At 35.5% G+C, this 13,021-nt stretch overlaps 1 protein-coding gene across 3 annotated transcripts in view; it reads right to left on the reverse strand.

Moving 5' to 3' along the window:
• The window catches only part of SLC36A4 (solute carrier family 36 member 4), a 63,085-nt gene that overhangs the window by 5,698 nt on the left and 44,366 nt on the right, over positions 1-13,021 (reverse strand). For all 3 annotated transcript variants that reach the window (XM_043995246.1, XM_043995247.1, XM_043995248.1), the window contains 4 exons: positions 12,194-12,418; positions 9,910-10,008; positions 1,826-1,995; positions 180-349 (listed from right to left, as the gene is read on the reverse strand). In XM_043995246.1, the coding sequence (XP_043851181.1) occupies positions 180-349; positions 1,826-1,995; positions 9,910-10,008; positions 12,194-12,418 (664 nt within the window). The remainder of the gene's footprint in view (positions 1-179; positions 350-1,825; positions 1,996-9,909; positions 10,009-12,193; positions 12,419-13,021) is intronic.

The raw sequence follows: 13,021 nt of genomic DNA on the forward strand, positions 1-13,021 counted from the left end.
CACTTTTGAATTTGTTTTAAGTTATAGAATTATTGACTTATAATTTTAGTATTATGAAATTATTTCAGATAACATCTCTTAAAATCCTCATTTATAGAAAAGTATATTAAAATGTAAAGATTATATAAAGGATTAATGTCACTATAGTAATTTAAATAAAAATATGTATTTATACTTACAAGTAATAAAAACTAATAAAGTTCTGATAATGAGGTCACAGATTAGCTTTGATTTATTTTGAAATTTGGATGTGATTCCTGGAATGATGATTTCTGCTGGAACGTAGAACTGAATTGAGTAAGTCACGAAAATCCCAAAGGAATACAGAATTTTCACTGATTGATACAACCTGTCAAAAATATTTGAACAAAGTTTAATTGTCATATAAAATGCCATCTCTGGCTTACAAAATTTTTTATCTCTCCTTTGTCCTTATCACAACCTATCTTACATTTGTATAAATATTATAGTTCCCTTTCCCCCTCACAACTAGTAGATCAACCTCCCTGAAGGTAGATAGTATGGTTTTTTTCATTTTTTCATTCCTAGTATCTTGCATAAGGTATATTCATAGCTTTCCAATTTCTGATACTTTTGGTTCTGTATTCAATATTTCAAGGTATGAAATACTTTGTGCCTAAGGATGATATGTCTTGAGTTAAAAAAAAAACAAGCCATCTGTTTATATTTTTATATTTTGAACCCTACTATAATTCTTTCTTAGGATAAAAAAAATCTACATTATTAAAGGTGGTCTTTCTCCTGATTTCAAAAACATTCATGATAGATCATCTTAGGTTATAATAATATATACAAAATCCTATTCGACAGATAACGCTTTCTTATTGAGAATCAATATGAAAAAGCAAGGGAAAATGTACAGAGAAACAACCACCAACAACAAGACATTTATTGGTGATTCAGTTTGCACATGGAAGGGGAAAGAGTAATAGTTGTTTTCTTTACTATTCTTTGCTGTAAAGAGAGGAGAATGTAAGCTCCTTGAAAGCAAGGACAGTCCTGGAATAGTGCCTTTCACATGGTAGGTTCCACCTACCATGTCTGCTGAACTGAAGCCATTGTGGAAGACAAGTTCAAAACATCCTTACTGGGAATGGTTATAGAAACTATTAATTGGTAATGTGTGTGTTTGGGGGGGGGGGGAGAGAAACACAACCTACTTTTCCATAGTACTCAGAGAAGATATATTTCCATAAAGATAAAGAGAAGATATATTTCCATAAAGATAAAGATCAATAAAGATATAGCAAGGGCAGGTAGGTGGCACAGTAGATAAAGCACCGGCCCTGGATTCAGGACAAACTGAGTTCAAATCCAGCCTCAGACATTTGACCCTTACTAGCTGTGTGACCCTGGGCAAGTCACTTAACCCTCATTGCCCCACAAAATAAATTAATAAATAAATTAAGATGTGGCAGCTGCTCTGCTATTCTAAGTTTTCCTACCATACACTCAATCCCTCTCCACTAGTTTGTTCAGGCTTTGAACCAACAAAATTTACTTGGCTCCCTCTATGATCTCAAATTTTTCCCCATATGCCAAATTCCTACCTCTCCATTAATCTGTATTTAAATTAAAATATTTTCCTTCTCTTTAGGCAAAAGTTAATCATAACCAAAACTTCTTGTCTTTCTGTAATGGGTTGAAAACCATGAAAATGTCTATGTCAAACTGAAAAGAAAAAATGACAAAGAATGTATTTTTAAAGTAAAATTTAATATGTTTATCAAATTATAAATGTAACTGATTTATGTTATTATTGAAATTACAATAAATGGAGCAAAAATTATACATGTCTACCTACCATTCATCTTGAGGAAGATTTAAAGTTATGCTGCCCTTGATTTCATCTTGAAAGCGCATATATCCGAGGGTGGCTAATGTTATGTACAGAGTTGTAACAATCCCCATGCCAATGTTCAATGCTTCTGGGAAGCGTTTTGTTTCTTTCATTTGATTTTCTAATGGGAGCACCTAAGGATGGGGGAGATTTTTAAAAATATGTATGATAAAATCATAAAATTTTAGAGTTAAAGACCTTAGAAGTGTCAAGTGTAATCTCTTATTTTATAAATGAAGGAACTGAAGTAAACAAAAATGAAATGATTTACCAACATTATGCATTCAGAACCAAAACCCAGGTTGCCCGCTTCACAGTATAGGACTTTGCTTTCAGTTTTACTTATGCCTTTTCTTTTATTCATCAGTCATTTTTGGTCATACAATGTCACCCAGTCACCCAGTGAGCCTTCCCTTATAACAGAGAAAGAGTGAAAACCAACTAACATACTTGGCAGCTATGTGGCATGGTTGATAGAGCATTGGCCCTGGAGTCAGGAGGACCTGAATTCAAATCTGACTTCAGACACTTACTAGCTGTGTGACCCTGAGCAGGTCATCTAAACCTGTTTTAGATTTTCTCATCTGTAAAATGCACTGGAGAAGGAAATGGCAAACTGCTCTAGTATCTTTAACCAAGAAAACCCCAAATGGGATCATGAAAAGTCAGACACAATTGAAACTACTCAATACCATTTGACTTTGATTTTAGTTTTTTTGTATACATTATTGAAATTATTGAGTAGATTATATACGACTTTTCTTTCTGTCCTTAATTTCTTTGGAGATTTCTGGTTTAAAAGGTATGAAGCTTAGTGACTTTTTTCAAAAAATTGCACGTGTACACACACACACACACACACACACACACACAGAGACAATTCTCACTTTATATAAATCCACACTATACAAATTCAATTTTAAATTAAGAATTCTGAAAAAAATACGCATTCCAAATGCACTGGAAGAAAGGGAAAGGGAGAGTTGGAATGAGGTAAAGTATTTCACATAAAAGAAACAAGAAAAAGCTTATGGAATGGAGGGAGAAGATGGGGGAGGTACAGGGGAGCCTTACTCTTATCAGAATTGGCTCAAAGAGGAAATAACATACACACACAATTGCGTAGAGTAAACTATTTAACCATGTAGGAAAGTAGGAGGGGAAGGGGATAAGGAGGGAGGGGTGAAAGAAGGGAAGGCAGATTGGGGGAATGGGCAGTCAGAAGCAAAACACTTTTGAGGAGGGATAGAGTGAAAGAAGATAAAAAATAGAGTAAATATAATGAACGGGGAGGAAATAGGATGGAAGGAAACACAGTTAGCAATAGGAAGTATGAAAATAACTGAAACAGAAGAGCAATGTAAGATGATGATTGATTGATGATAATTGAAGATGAGGATTGGTTTATAAGGACTGATGATGATGATGACACTTTATGTATGGTTCTTACTTTGCTGGGCTATTTTGAAGAAAATTGTCAGGTATAAGGTACTATATAAATGTTATCTATTACTATTGTTACAATAATCAACATCATGGGTTTATTTTAAGGAAATTTATCTTTAAAGTACTATATAAATGTAGTTTACTATAAAAAATAATGAGCAGGATGCTATCAGAAAAACCTGGAAACACCTACATGAGCTGATAAAAAGTGAAATGTACTGTATGCAAAATAACAGCAATATTGTAAGATGATCTGTTGTGAAGGACTTGGTTATTTTCAGCAATGCAATGATCCAAGACAACTCTGAAGGACTTATGAAAAAATGCAATACATCTACAGAGAAAGAATGGTATCTGAATACAAATTAAAGCATAACTTTTTTGTTAGTTCCTTTATCTGAAGTTTTGTTTTTGTCTGTTTTCCTTCACAATCTGGCTAATGTGGAAATGTTTTGCATGACTACTCATGTATAATTGTACTGAATTGCTTGAGTTCTGGGAGGCGGGAGTGAGGAAAGAGGGAAGAAGATAATTTGGAACACAAAGTTTCAAAAAATCTATGTCAAAATTTGTTTTTACATGTAATTTGGGAAAATTAAAATTCTAAATAAATTAAAAGAAATAAAAAGAAATATGCATTCCAAAAGAAACCCCACCTATGTCAACTTTACTGTACAGTACTGTGCTCTCACCACTCCTGTCTCTCAGCTCAGCACTCTGTAGCTTCCCACCTGCCAATCTCCCATTTAAAAAAAGCCCTCCAAGTGAAAGAACAGACTCCTGTGGGGACTGCACTGTTGCTGCCAGATCTGGAGCTTGGTTTGAGACTTCCAGCACCCAGAGAGAACTTTTCCCGACTCTGCCCACCCAGCTTCACGTCTGTCTTCTGTCAGTTCATGTTCCTTACCATGGCTCTGTCCCTGGTCCCTGGTTCCTGCTCTTGCTTTTCTGTCTCCAGCCCCCACGTGCCCTTGAAACATGTGCCAGCCCCCTCACTCCAAGAACAGGGGCACCCTTCCGGCCTCCTTCCCTCCTACCCTTCCCCACATTTGCAAGCAAATTCACATTACATAAAAATTGCTTCACATAGAGGTCTGTGAAATAATCTACTTATATAAAGCAACGTCTCTATACCTGTTAGTTCCTTATACACATTTTGGATATCAGAAATATTTGATGCAAATAATTTCTCATCAATGATAGTTTTCCTTCTTATCCTAGCTATACTACCATTGTTTATGCCAAAACTTTTATTTCTATGGAGCTGAAATTGTTTTGTTTTATTTGGGCTTTTTGAGAGAAGATTCAATGTCTGCCCTGGAAGTTGGCACCTAAGGTGAGCCTTGAAAGGAATAAGACATTCCAAAAGGCAGAGATGACATGGGAATGTACTGCAGGCATAAGGTACAACATGGAGATAGGAGACAGAGCATTGTGTGTAAGGAACCTCAAGGCCAGTATAGTTGAATCATAATGTGCATAAAGGGAAATAATGTATAGTAAGGTTGGAAGGCAGGAAACAGAGGAGTCTGCATGTGACCCTAATGGTAATAAGGAGCCACTGGAGTTTACAGAGCAGGAGAGAGACATGGTCAGATCTTTCTTTAGGCATATTTATGTGGAGGATGAATTGAAGTAGGTATAATATAGAAGTGGCAACAGGGGCAAGATTAAGGGTGGGAGTAGGATAGGATATTGCTGTTAGGGGACTATTGCAGTAGAGGAAGGAAGAGGAAATAAGGGCCTGAACTAGTTTGTTTTCTGTGTAAGTACAGAAGGGAATGCATATAGGAGATATAGTGAAGAAAGAATTCACAAGACTTAGAAATTGACTAGATTTGTGGAGAAAGTGAGGAGTTAAGGATGACTGTAACAATGAGAATCTAGGTGACTAGAAGGATAGAGGATCCTTAACAGAAAAAAAGAATTTTAGAAGAAAGGTATGTTTGTTTAGAAAGATGAGTTGGAGGGGAAACTAAGTGGTGCAATGGATAGCACTTGGCCTGGAGTTCAAATTCAGCCTCAAATACTATATGACCCCGGGCAAGTAATTTACTCTCTTAGTTTCCTTATATGGAAAAATGGAGATGATAATAGCACCTACCTCCCAAAGCTGTTGTGAACATCTAATGAGATAACAATTTTGAAGCACTTAACACAGTGCCTGACACATAGTATTACTATATAAATGCTAGTTGTTATTATAATTAGTGGATATACTGAGTTTGAGATGCTTATAGGAATCTAATACAAAATATTTAATATACAGTTGGTAGTGTAGTTCAGGAGGAAGACTAGAGTCAAATATATATAAATCAGGGAGTCATCTGAATAGGGTTAAACTAACGGCAGCTGATGAGATGAGCAAGTGAAAAAGTGTAGAAAAAGTCATATAATCTCTGCTACTGGATGAGTTATAGGTGGTGAGTTGAGCTCAGGAGTTCTAAGCTACAGTAGGGTTAAAGCTAAAATGGTGAACCCCCAAGAATGGGGGGCTAATTATTACTCCATATTTCTCCTACCTTTTGTGGCTAAACTTGAGAAAGTCATCTACAACAGATTCCTCTACTTCTCCTTTCTCCTTAACTCCCTGCACACAGGATTCTGATATCATTAATCTAAAACTATTCTCTTCAAAATTACTAATGATCTCTTTACTGCCAAATCCAATAGGCTTTTCTTTTGTTTTTGTTTTTGTTTTTGTTTTTTTTTGTGAGGCAATTGGGGTTAAGTGACTTGCCCAGAGTCACACAGCTAGTAAGTGTGAAGGGTCTGAGGCCAGATTTGAACTCAGGTCCTCCTGAATCCAGGGCCAGTGCTTTATCCACTGTGCCATCTAGCTGCCCTTCCAATAGGCTTTTCTTAATCCTTATTCTTCTTGATTTCTCTGCAGCATATGGCATGGTTGATTACCCTCTTATCCTTGATATTCTCTTTTCTCTAGATTTTCAGGACTAAACTCTCTCCTGGTTCCCTTTCCTATCTACCTGACTGCTTCTCAGTCTCCTTTTCTGGCTTTTCCTCCAGGTCATAATTACTTAACAAGGTCATACCCACAGGGCTCTGCACTTGGTAATCTCTTTTCACTCTACACTATTTCACTTGGTGATTTCATAAACTCCCATGAACTCAATTATCATCTTTGTTGATAATTCTCAAATCTACTTGAAAATCCCTAACCTCTCTGCTGACATCCAATCTTGTATTTCCTATTGCCTATTAGACATCTCAAAATGGATGTGTTGTAGACATCTTAAACTCAACAGGTACAAAACTGAACTCATTATCTTAACCCTGAAACTCTTCTGTCTTCTAAATTTCCCTATTATTATCTTACTATTTTTAAAAAGTTATTATTGATTTTAAACATTGTTTTCTTTTTACATTTTGATTTCCAAATTCTCTCCCTCCCTCCCACTTTTTCTTAATTTTCTTCTCTTCTACTCTCTCCCTGTTGGGTAATAACTATATCTATATATAATCTATATCTACATCTAAATCTAATCTATATCTTCCTTCTTTGAACTAATTTAAATGTAAGTGAAGTTCAAACACTTTCCAATGCTTCTCATGCCCACCATTTCCCCCTCCACTGTAAAAATTCTTTTATGTGAGATAATTTTCCCCATTCTTTCTCTCCGTTATGGCTTCTCCCAGGACATCCTTCTTTTTCACCTATTTTTTAAAACATCATCCCAACATAATCAATTAATAACCACACACTCTATTTAGAATCTTTTTTAACCACCCCAAAATGAGAAATTTCTTATAAGATACATGTATCATCTTTCCATACAGAAAAACTTTAACTGTACCAAGTTCCTGAAGATTTCTCTATCCTATTTATCTTTTTATGCTTCTCTTGAGTCTCATATTTGAAAGTCAAATATTCTATTCAGCTCTGGTCTTTTCATCAGGGATGCCTGAAAGTTCTGTTTTATTAAATATCCATTTTCCCCTTTAATGATTAGACTCAGTTTTGCTGGGTAGATAATTCTTGGTTGTATTCCTAGCTCTTCTGCCTTCTATAATATCATATTCAAAGCCTTCCTCTCCTTTGATGTGGTAACTGCTAAATATGGTGTGATCCTGACATTAGCTCCAAGGTATTTGAATTTATTTCTGGCTACTTAAAATATTTTCTCTTTGACCTAGGAGCTCTAGCATTTAGGTATAATATTCCTGGGAGTTTTCATTTTGGGATCCCCTTCTGGGGGTGATTGCTGGATTCTCTCAATTTCTAATTTACCCTTTGGATCTAGGATACTGTGGCAGTTTTCCTTCAAAATTTTTTGAAATATGTCTAGGTTCTTTCTTTGATCATGGTTTTCATACATAATATTTAAATAATAATATTTAAATGTTCTCTCCTCAAACTATTTTCCAGGTCAGTAATTTTTCTGATGAGATATTTCACATTTTCTTCTATTTTTTGTTCTTTTTTCTTTGTTTTATTGGTTCTTACTGTTTCATTGAGTTACTAGCTTCTACTTGGTCAATTCTAATTTTTAAGGAACTATTTTCTTCAGTGAACTTTTGTATTCTTTTTCCATTTGGCCAATTCTGCTTTTTAAGGTTTTATTTTCATTAGTGAAATTTTGTACCTCTTTTTTTTTTCCATTTGGGCAATTCTGTTTTTGGCTTTTTCCAGGAATTCTTACTGGGCTTGTAGCTAAATCACATTTTTCTTTGCTGCCTTCATGCTTTTCTTCTTCTGAGTTTGTGACTTGATCTTCCCTGTCACCACAGTAATTTTTTATGGTCAGATTCTTTTTGTTTCCTCATTTTACACCATATTTCTTTATTTAGTTGTACTTTGTTTCCAGTGCAAGGGGGCAGGGAGCTTTTGACTTTTTCAAGCTACTATTTTCAGAACTAGTTCTGGGTGTTTGGAAGTTTTTGGTGCTTCCAAGGTGGTGTGATTTGGGGAGAGGTATGGCCACTGGTCTCTTGGCCTTTACTCTGGTCCTTACTGAGGAAGGACCCTTGCTCTCTTAGGATTGCAATCAATATTGCTCCTCGGGGTTCCTCCTTCCTTGATCCTGGAAGTGATATTATTCCTCAGGGTCTCTGATGCCTTGGGGTCAGAAGTAATAATGTCCCTCAGGGCTCCCACTCTCTTCTTGACTGAAGATGCTCTTCTCCACCCTTGAATTATGACCCAGAAGTGAGTATAGGTAATGGAGTTGCCAAACAGTTGCCCTTCAGGGTTTCTAGTCCCTCTTGACCAAAAACGCCCATCTCTTCCCTTGAACTATGACCTTGAAATGGGTATTGGCAATGGAGTTGCAAAATCGTGTCTAGTCCTCCATCAAGTGGTAGCACAAGGCATCCCCATTTGCCAGGTCCCTTTATTGTCTCTGGTTTGGGAGCGCCCAAAGCTGCTGCTGCTTCTGTCTCTACTGCCTAGTCCCACCACTGGTGTTTTGTCCACAAGGGCTCTGGGCCAGCCTGTTCCCCTATGCCACAGATTTCTCTTTCTGACTTCCTATGTTGTCTTGGACTGGAAGAATGTCTCACTATGACCTTTTGTTGGCTTTGCCACTCTCAAATTTGATTTGAGTTGTTATTTTCAAGTTTGGAGAGGAATGTTAGTAGAACTCAGCTGAATGCTTTCTCTACTCTGCCATCTACTTCCCTATTATTGTTGAGGGAATCACCATCCTCCTAATCACCCATGCTCACATGGTGTCACCCTCAACAACTTATTATCTCTCACCATTCATATGCAATCTCTTCCCAAGGCCTGTTGATTTCACTTTGTAACATATTTCACACAAACTCCCTTTTCTCCTCTGACACTGACCAACCTGGTATAGGCCCTCATCATCTCATACTTGAACTTTTGCAATTTATTGCTGTTTGGTCTACTACTTGCCACACGTTTCTCCCCACTTTGGTTCATCCTCTGTCAAATCAACTGTTCGTCAAACTTCAAAGTGATCTATCTATCTTTCTTTTTTGGGGGGGAGGGAGTGGGGCAATGACAGTTAAGTGACTTGCCCAGGGTCATACAGCTAGTTAAGTGTCAAGTGTCTGAGGCCGGATTTGAACTCAGGTCCTCCTGAATCAAGGGCCAGTGCTTTATCCACTACACCACCTAGCTGTCCCCAAAAGTGATCTTTCTTAAATAAAGTTCTGACTATGTCACCCCCACCCCATATGCATTTCAATAAACTCCAGTGGCTTCCTATAACTTCCAAGACCATATGTAAAACCATCTATCATTAAAAGTCCTATATAAATTGTCTCTCCCTTGCCCCTACCTTCCAGTCTTATATTACCTTATACTTCCCATCATAAACGTTGGGATCCAGTGACACTGCCCCCCTTGCTGTTCCTTGCATAAGACACAGTCTATCTTCCAACTCAGTGCTATATGTTTATATGTATGTACATACATACATAATATTATATATGTATACAACATGCATATTAAAGAAATATTTATACTGTGACCTCCTGTAATTTTAGTCAAAACAGAAACCTATAATCTAATGTGGAAATAAATAGTCAAACTGAGAAAATGGAAAAAAATGCTCATTCAAAATACTTTCTTATCTAGCCCTTTTTAAACTTAATGCTTTAAAATAAATTCTTACCACTCCAATGCCTTCAAAAGCAAATACAGCTGTACCAAAAAAGAGTGGATATTTCTTCCAACCAGCCACAGCTGGAAGATTTTGGGGATCTGGTATATCCTGTTGATTAAAAAAAAAAAACCTTTCACAGATAGGCAGATAGGTAAGAGTTCTTAGTTTAATCCAATGAAATTTACAAAGAACAAAATCAATCATCTTGTGCTTCCTAAATTTTTTCAAAATCTAATAATTAATAATTTTTGTTTTCAAATTAAAATGCACTAAAACCAGGTTTATTCTGTCAAGTTCAAACTATTGAAAGCTGCTAATCCTATTCCCATACAAGCTACCCTGACAGTTAAATGCCTAATTATTTCCTTCTACCAGTAGAGTCCAGGGTACCTAATAATAGATTGGATGGTAAAGAAATAACATGAAAACTCTAGACCTCAGGTAGAAAACTACCCTAGTTAATAGGCCCTTATTGGTATTACTATCTTTGGTTTATTTCTCATCTTTCTTTGCTGTACCCTTTTATACCTTGAGACTTTCTAGTGTCTGACAAATGTCTTGGATTCTTACCCCTAAACCCAGATCTTCTTTCCTTATAGTATCTGTGTCTTACTGGTTCTTGCCAACTTGGCTTCTGATTATATTATTTTATCATTATTTTATACTGATCTGGCTTGTGAGGCCTTGTCCTAACCTTTTATATGAAAATTCAATCTAGACTGTTCATCTAGTGCTCTAGTTTGACCACTGGTTTCCATTACTTGTTCTAATCTGACCTACTTCTATGACTATACTCTATGTTCACAGGTCTGTCTGAAACCCAGACTTTTGTTTTGTTTTTGTTTTACCTTATAACCTATTATTCAATGCTGCCTGCAGTGCTGGTATTGACAGGTCTTTTGTTTAAAGATGTTTTGTTTTTCATAAGTATCTAATTGTTTCCAGATAACACTTAGTGCATTGCTAGATACAAAGTAAAAATTAAAATACTTGCTGAAATGAATGGATACAACACTAAAAATGTATCAGAAGAGAGGGATTTTTTTCTCGAGCTTTTTAAACTTAATTGTGTGATTTTAAGCAACTTATAAATTCAAAAGTTCAAAACTAGATATTAACGTGGGAATAATAAAACAGGGACTATAAAAACTGGTCACAAGTATTTCTTACTAAGTCTTACATAGGTTAATGTCAATACTTAGAGGTCCTTAGATAAAAGAAGTTATAAGAGAAACCAATAATGGACCCAATGAGATCCCCCTAGCACTGGGGTTGCCCTATAAAATTTCTTTCAAGAAAGTAAAAGGGACATTTTGGATTCAGCAAATCATAAAATCATTTGAAGGCTAGTGCAAGTAAGGAGAAAACTGGAAAGAACCTCAGAAGCCATCTAGTTCGACTTGTACCTGAATCCTCACTACATAATACATGGCAAGTGATCATCCAAGTCTTTGCTTAAAGACCTGCAATGAGGGGAACCTGTTTCCTCCTAAGATAGCCCTTTACTCTTTTTATTATTAACGAGCTTTTCCTTACATAAAACCTAACTTTGCCTCTATACATTTCCCAACAAAAATACTTTTATACTGCAAAATTTCTATATTCAGCTAAGGAACAAATTTAATAGATATATTATGTACATAAAAGACATGTGCAAGCTTTATATGACTTTTGCTAGCAATTTTCAAGCTGTATTTTTGTAAAATAAAGAAGTAAACTAAAGTAGGAGCTATGTGATTTGGCAAATGCTTTATGATTTACACAAAATTTTTATGAAGCTTAAATGTTTACTTAGCACCCACACATTTAAAAACTATATTATTTAGTATTGTTCTCCACAAAATGAGAAAATTGTTCTGGACAATTCCTAAAGCCCCTTCTGGCTCCGAGTATCTGTAATTTTATGTGCAAAGCACTAAGTGAAAAATTATATGCTATGATCATCAAGAAATTTACAAATTTTCTGAGAGATAAAACATACTATTAGCAAAAATAATGTTTAAATAATGCAATAGTTCAGTCAAGAGTAACTGGGGACCTCAACTTAAGTGCTATTAGTATCCAGGCTTGTATTATTAGCATGAAATAAAAGTCGGTAGTAAAACAAAATTTGATGCAATCATCTATCTAGCCCTTGCCTTTCCATAGTTTTATTCATCAAAACCCATGCTAAAACAATGGAATGGTATAAAAATCATAAAATATTTTATAATTTCTAATTGTTATTTATATTGAGTACTTTTAAAGTAATATAATTAAAGACAAATAACAGTTGAAGATGTGTTATACTTACTCTAATAACATATTGGTAGATTATTATAAGACTGATAGCCATGGAAAGATTGGCAAGGAGTGAAAGCACAGACAAACTCTTTAGTTCACGAACGAGGACCAAAAGAAATATAAATGGGAGAAAGCAAAGCATATACATCCTCAGGTCAACACTTCTTCTTTCGTGTAGAGTTGCTTCATCAGTACCATTTATAGAGAACACTTTCTCTGAAATTCCTTCATGAATCTATAACAGGATTAGGGGGAGAAAGGAGAAAATATGGAGAAAAATTTTAAAATTTATTATTTATTCAATTTTACACATTAAAAAATCTAGGGGCGGCTAGGGTGGTGCAGTGGATAGAGCACTGGCCCTGGAGTCAGGAGTACTTGGCTTCAAATCCAGCCTCAGACACTTAACACTTACTAGCTGTGTGACCCTGGGCAAGTCACTTAACCCCAATTGCCTCACCAAAAAAAAAAAATCTAGCTAAGATAACAAAAAGGAGATATAGAGAAATCAATGGCCTATGGTACCCTGTACAATAACTACTCATATCAATCTTTAGGTGAACAAAAATATAGTAGCATCATTAAACCAAAAGCAACACTAACATCCCAGAAGAACAGATAATCAAATCTATTTTTCCTGACTCTAGCAGGAACTATTTTTCTCAAAAAATTATTTTTTTCTTACATTGAAAATTAAGTACAATAAAAATGTTTTTTAGGATGAATTGATTCATTCATTTTGCAACTTTACGAAGCACCACACTTTTTAACTCAATACACATAAGAAATGTGGAACATATATATATATCTAATATAGCAATGTACTAATTGAGTGTGT

The sequence above is a fragment of the Dromiciops gliroides genome, chromosome 3, assembly GCF_019393635.1.
Source record: "Dromiciops gliroides isolate mDroGli1 chromosome 3, mDroGli1.pri, whole genome shotgun sequence".
NCBI classification, from domain to species: domain Eukaryota; kingdom Metazoa; phylum Chordata; class Mammalia; order Microbiotheria; family Microbiotheriidae; genus Dromiciops; species Dromiciops gliroides.